At 41.3% G+C, this 6,770-nt stretch overlaps 1 protein-coding gene across 1 annotated transcript; it reads right to left on the reverse strand.

Moving 5' to 3' along the window:
- Positions 1 to 229: 229 nt before the first annotated feature.
- si:dkey-10o6.2 (isopenicillin N synthase family oxygenase) lies at positions 230 to 6,567 on the reverse strand. The gene is made up of 7 exons (XM_020492273.2): positions 6,345 to 6,567; positions 6,102 to 6,226; positions 5,869 to 5,935; positions 5,437 to 5,593; positions 4,612 to 4,757; positions 2,535 to 2,645; positions 230 to 2,093 (listed from the first exon to the last, which is right to left on the reverse strand). The coding sequence occupies exons 1-7, from the start codon at positions 6,495 to 6,497 to the stop codon at positions 1,914 to 1,916; spliced, it is 939 nt and encodes a 312-aa protein (XP_020347862.1). The 5' UTR covers positions 6,498 to 6,567; the 3' UTR covers positions 230 to 1,913.
- Between the last annotated feature and the right edge of the window lie 203 nt (positions 6,568 to 6,770).

Genomic DNA, 6,770 nt, shown 5'->3' on the forward strand with positions numbered 1-6,770 from the left:
ATATTTAAAAATGTAAATTGCACAACAATTCCATGTGAATCTGATAACTAGAATGTGTAGACTTTCCAAGATACAGTTTATGTCGTCCTATCATCAGTAATAATGTCTCAGATGCCGACTGATCTGGCATCATATTCATTAACTTCTTATGGCTGAAATCCCGTTAACGGGATTGATTTGACAACAGCCTGTCACGGTCGTCGAAAAGAATGGACCAAGGCGCAGCAAGATGAGTGTACATGTATTTTTATTTGAAATTACTGTTGCCAACAAAACAAGGAAACGACCGTGAAGTTTAACTAGGGCTATAGTGCCACTAACAAAGTCAACTACCCACAAATGTGAAAGGAAAAAAAGGCTGTCTAAGTATGATTCCCAATCAGAGACAACAATAGACAGCTGCCTCTGATTGAGAACCACACCTGGCCATACACAAAGAAATAGAAATAAAGAAACTAGAATACCCACCCTAGTCACACCCTGATCTAACCAAAATAGAGAATAAAAGCCTCTCTATGGCCAGGGCGTGACACAGCCAGTGAAAGTGCAGGGCGCCAAATTCAAACAGAAATCTCATAATTAAAATTCCTCAAACATAGTATTACACCATTTTAAAGATAAACTTGTTGTTAATCCCACCACAGTGTTCGATTTCAAAAAGGCTTTACGACGAAAGCACACCATAAGATTGTTAGGTCAGCACCTAGTCACAGAAAAACACAGCCATTTTCCAGCCAAAGAGAGGAGTCACAAAAAGCAGAAATAGAGAAAATGAATCACTAACATTTGATGATCTTCATCAGATGGCACTCATAGGACTTGTTACACAATACATGTATGTTTTGTTCGATAAAGTTCATATTTACAGTGGGGAGAACAAGTATTTGATACACTGCTGATTTTGCAGGTTTTCCTACTTACAAAGCATGTAGAGGTCTGTAATTTTTATCATAGGTACACTTCAACTGTGAGAGACGGGATTCTACAGTGTCTCTGACACAATGACCTTCCTCCACAGAGTCCAGACCACATTCACTCAGCCCCTCTATCCTGGGTTTTATTTCTCTGGACTGCTGAGCTGGTTAAACTGTAGTAGGGTCCACATAGATAGTAGTCATGCTGGTGTAGTTTATAGCTGAGCTGGTTGAACTGTAGTAGAGTCCACATAGATACTAGTCATATAAAATAGTAAAAAAAGTGTTAACTTTATTTAACTAGGCAAGTCAGTTAAGAACAAATTCTTATTTACAATGACGGCCTACCCCGGCCAAACCATGATGCTTGGCCAATTGTGGTCCTATGAGACTCCCAATCACGGCCGGTTGTGATACAGCCTGGAATCGAACAATAGTGTCAATAGTGATACCTCTAGCACTGAGATGCAGTGCCTTAGACCGCTGCGCCACCCGGGAGCCCCTAAATGTTAGTAGTTACCTAATTAGAATATCACACTGTAATGTTAATGGTTGCCTCATCAATATCAACAATTCATCATTATAAAAATAATATTATCTCCACCCACCCACCTCATGTCTGTCATCCCCCAGTTGTGTTAAGACATCCTCTCAATGAACTGGGCCCCATTCTAAATGGTCGCTTTGTAATGATAGTCCATACTGGACTTTACTATGGTTCTACATTCAGTACCTGTATTGATAGTCCATACTGGTCTTTACTATGGTTCTACATACAGTATCTGTATTGATAGTCCATACTGGTCTTTACTATGGTTCTACATACAGTATCTGTACTTGGAGGGTTTTTGCTCACATATTCCTTTATCTCCACAACTTTATCTGATTCTCTCTCTCCCACTTCACTTCATGGATTTAAAAGGAAATTCTCTTTTTACTGACACTGTTTCACTGACATAATTGCATAACACAAAATAATTAATGCTGGATAGATAAAGGTCATTTCCTCCCATAAGAGTCATTGAAGCGTTCCATGAGATAGGCCCCTGACTTCACAGGGGGATATTTGTCGGACCCATCAAAACAGGTGATGAGGGCTTCATCGTCTGGCTGCACAAAGAAAGCCAGGGACTGCCGTGTGCTCAAGTCTCCAGCGGGGGGCAGCAAAACCCTATGGACCTGAAAGGGAAAGTGGGATGCAAAATTCAAAGGCAAATTTAACTTTGCTTCCACAGAGACCAAAATCATATTTACTAGGCAACAAACATAAGAAAATGAAATGAAACAGGCAGGGACTAACTGAACTTAAGAAAATAAGTTTGTTTGTTGCAAAATGTTTTGCTAAAGTGTGCCCTAATGAATACGACCCTGGATTCAAATACTATTTGAAATCTTACAAATGCTTTTAGCATTTCCTTTAGTCTTCCAGGTGGCAGGGTTTCTTTGTACTTTTAGGACTTTTCTATTGGTTCCATTACAACAAACTCAATCAAGCCCTGCTTATTCTAAATCATTTAAAATAGTATTTGAACGCAGGTCTGTATCCACAAGCAATGAGCCTGAAAAGTCTTGTATGATCTTATCAAGTAACGGTGTGTAAAATGGAAGGGCAAGTCTCACCGCTGAGAGGAAAACATCACTGGTCCACCTCTGCATCAGGTCAGCTATGTTGATCAGTACTGTCCCAGGGATGCTGGGAGCGGAGATGAACTCCCCTGACCTGGTACGCACCTATGGAGTTGTCATTTTAATATCCAGTTTACCACATTACTGATAGAACACACATAAGCCATGTTAATTCAAATTAAATTGATCAATGTTCAATTTATTCTACAATAGATTTCACCCCAGGTCACTTGGTAAATTTGTTAATATCTCCAAAGTGGTCTGATATTGAGATAACTGCAGGTCTCAATTCCAAACTAATGGGGGGAAAATGGCAACATCTAATAAGATGGCATTTAGAGGTATGGATAAAACATTGTTTTGTCAAACTTTGCTATTGGGGTGAACAAATATCATTAACTTACATACAGTGTATTCGGGAAGTATTCAGACCCCTTCCCTTTTTCCACATTTAGTTATGTTACAGCCTTGTTCTAAAACTGATTAAATAAAACATGTTCCTCATCAATCTACACACAATACCCCATAAAGACAAAGCAAAAACAGGTTTTACATTTTTGCAAATGTATTAGAAATAAAAAAAAAACAGAAATGCCTTATTTTCAAACCCTTTGCTAGGAGACTCGAAATTGAGCTCAGGTGCATCCTGTTTCCATTGATCATCCTTGAGATGTTTCTACAACTACAACTATTGGAGTCCACCTGTGGTAATTTCAATTGATTGGACATGATTTGGAAAGGCACACACCTGTCTATATAAGGTCCCACAGTTGACAGTGCATGTCAGAGCAAAAACCAAACCATGAGGTACGAGACAGGATTGAATCGAGGCACAGATCTGGGGAAGGGTACCAAAACATTTCGGCAACATTTAAGGTCCCCAAGTGGCCTCCTTCATTCTTAAATTGGAAGAAGTTTGGAACCACCAAGACTCCTCCTAGAGATCACCGCCCAGCCAAACTTAACAATTGATGGAGAAGGGCCTTGGTCAGAGAGGTGACCAGGAACCCAATGGTCACTCTGACAGAGCTCCAGAGTTCCTCTGTAAAGGTGGGAGAACCTTCCAGAAGGACAACCATCTATGCAGCACTCCACCAATCAGGTGTTTATGGTAGAGTGGCAAGACGGAAACCACTCCTCAGTAAAAGGCATAGTTGGAGTTTGCCAAAAGGCACCTAAAGGACTCTCAGACCATGAGAAACAAGATTCTCTGGTCTGATTAAATAAAGATTGAACTCTTTGGCCTGAATGCCAATCCTCACTTCTGAAGGAAACCTGGCACCATCCCTACGGTGAAGCATGGTGGCGGCAGCATCATGCTGTGGGGATGTTTTTCAGCGGCAGGGACTGGGAGACTAGTCAGGACCGAGGGAAAGATGAACGGAGCAAAGTACAGCGATATCCTTGATGAAAACCTGCTCCAGAGCGCTCAGGACATCAGACTGGGGCGACAGGACAACCACCCTATGCACACAGCCAAGACAACACAGGAGTGGCTTTGGTACAAGTCTCTGAATGTCCTTAAGAGGCCCGGACTTGAACCCGACCGAAGATCTCTGGAGAGACCTGAAAATGCTCCCCATCCAACCTGACAGAGCTTGAGAGGATCGGCAGAGAAGAATGGGAGAAACTCCCCAAATACAGGTGTGCCAAGCTTGTAGTGTCATACCCAAGAAGACTTGTGTCTGTTAACACTACCAAAGGTGCTTCAACAAAGTACTGAGGAAAGGATCTGAATACTAATGTAAATGTAATATTTAAGTTTTTTGCAAACGTTTCTAAAAACCTGTTTTTGCTTTGTCATTATGGGGTATTGTGTGTAGATTGATGAAGGGGGGGAAAAAACAATTGAATCAATTTTAGAATAAGGCTGTAATGTAACAAAATTTGGAAAAAAGTCATGGGGTCTGAATACTTACCGAATTCACTGTAGTCCATTAAAATGTGGCTTAATAAGTTGCATGGACTGTGTGCAAGAATATAACTAGAGCCAAAGTTTTTAATGCCAGGTGACGTAGCCAGAAACACTGCCCCTAGTAAAAGCTGCAGAGGATTCAGTTATCTTGTTTACCTGCAGGCCACCCTCTTGACTCTGGAAGACCAGGGTGATGCTGCCATAGTCTGAGTGTTCTCCACAGCGCAGCTGGCCCTCCTTCACCCTGTCACTCCTCACCGAGGGGTAATACAGAGACCTCAGGGTACTGCTGTTCTTATCAGCTGCAGGGGACAACAACAATCAAGCCTGATTCACACAATAGGGCCCCAAATGTATTTCCCTTTCACAATGTCCTTTCAAAGATGGTTCCAGAACTATTGCAACAGTGTCAGAATGTCACAGATACACATTGACATTGAAAGGAAACCATGATTAATGTGTATTTGTAGAATTCTGACACTATGTTGTAATAGTGCTTTGATGAAGAAGCTTGATCCAAAACGCTTCAGCAATTCATATCGTTGAAGGGAATAAGCTGTTATCCTGAACATTATTTTACAACGGGGCAATTCCACAGTAACAGACTGACAGACTCAGATTTACACTTTAAAATGTCAAACAGAATGAGGGTTTGTGCTGTTTGTGCCGTCATTCTGTTACCAAACTTTGCATCTGCACTGTTCTTCAAGTAAATGTGTTTTTGTAAAAAAAAAAATTGTACATTGTTAAAGTAGTCCTTGTTCCTAGTTGCAAGTTTGTTTAACTTTGCAAGCATTGTTTTTTTGTTTGACATACATTTTAAAGTGAAAAATCTGATTCTCAGTGTCACTCTTACCATGGAATTTCCCAACTTCAGTTTTACATTCTTAGGACTGAGCACCCCTTCACCCAGGTGTGATTGTACATAGATAGAGTGTACATAGATAACCCCCTGAGAGAGAGGGAGAGAGCTGTACTCACTCCCTATGTGTCTGTGTGCACTTAGGAAGACCTCAGCCTCCAGGCCCAGACTGTAGGCCATCACACGAAGCACCCGGAGACACAGGTCCTTACAGCGCAGGAAGAACGACGACTGGACCTCAAAGAATCCATTCCCTCCTTCCCACGATGGCCATTTCTACAGACCAGGAAGAGTTGTGTAAGAACTGTGAAATCAGAGCTACATAGGATATAAAAGATGACAGGTTGACAACTTTCAATGTATTTATTGGGTAGCCTGGTGAGTTCTGTTCCTAGATGAAGTTCTATCAGAGTGGTTGAACTCTGTATATGGCTCAGAGTGAAGTCAATCCCTTTGTACCTTGACCTTAACACTGATAGCAACAACAACCACAGCAGAGAAGTTGGATGTGTCTACAACTGTCGCAACAAACAGAGAGACAGTTTGTTTACTATGTCTGGATGAAGGGATGCAGTGTTGAAGGCTTCCTTTAGGTCTCCTGGTCTCTTGGGATTTAAACTGTGAATACAGAGAGATTGTCCTGACCATTCAATCAATGTACACAACACTATACTGAGTGGGGACTATGGATATAATATATTATCATAGAATATAACATAATGACTAGACTGTTTGGACATGAAAGCACAGGCAGATGTTTTGACTTGACAGTGTGTCTCTATACCTCTCTGTCTCCAAAGACACCCAGCCATGGTTAGGATTAATAGAGAAGCTTTTCCTGCTGAAAGGCAGTTTCATTTCGTCTGGTTGCAGAAAGAATTTCTTGGATATGTTCATAACCTCATCCACCTATGAAGAATAGCCTCATGTTGATCACCCAAAGCACAAAATACACTCGTACTGACATGCCAAATATTTCCAACAGCTTTTAAAAAGAAATAGATCTCTGAGCAATGCTGTTACTCACGTCTTGTTGTACTATCCCAGTATTCTTCAGATAAACAAATCCCACTTCAGTAAAGGCCGTTTTCAACTGCCTGCTCAGGATCTCTAACTGCTCGCCTGAAACCTCGTTTTCCCCTAACTTGTATGCTCCAAAATCAATAACTGGTATCTTCATGTTGAGAGTTGGAACACTGATCTGGCTAAACAATGAAACAGGATTTCCTTCCCTCCAAAAGTGTGTTGCTACAATAAGGATCCCCGTTACAACAGTATTACCTACGTAGTTCCGCTTGTCTTATTATTTCCCCTGCACAGCAGACACGTAAACAATTCAAACAAAAGACCACAACATAACCTCTAAGTCTAACTGTCAGTTACAGAAGAGTCCATGGCAGTGGATAGGCCTACACTGCAGCATGCAGGGGTTGCCTTTCACCTGAAGGATCCT

Source organism: Oncorhynchus kisutch, linkage group LG10, assembly GCF_002021735.2.
Source record: "Oncorhynchus kisutch isolate 150728-3 linkage group LG10, Okis_V2, whole genome shotgun sequence".
NCBI lineage: Eukaryota > Metazoa > Chordata > Actinopteri > Salmoniformes > Salmonidae > Oncorhynchus > Oncorhynchus kisutch.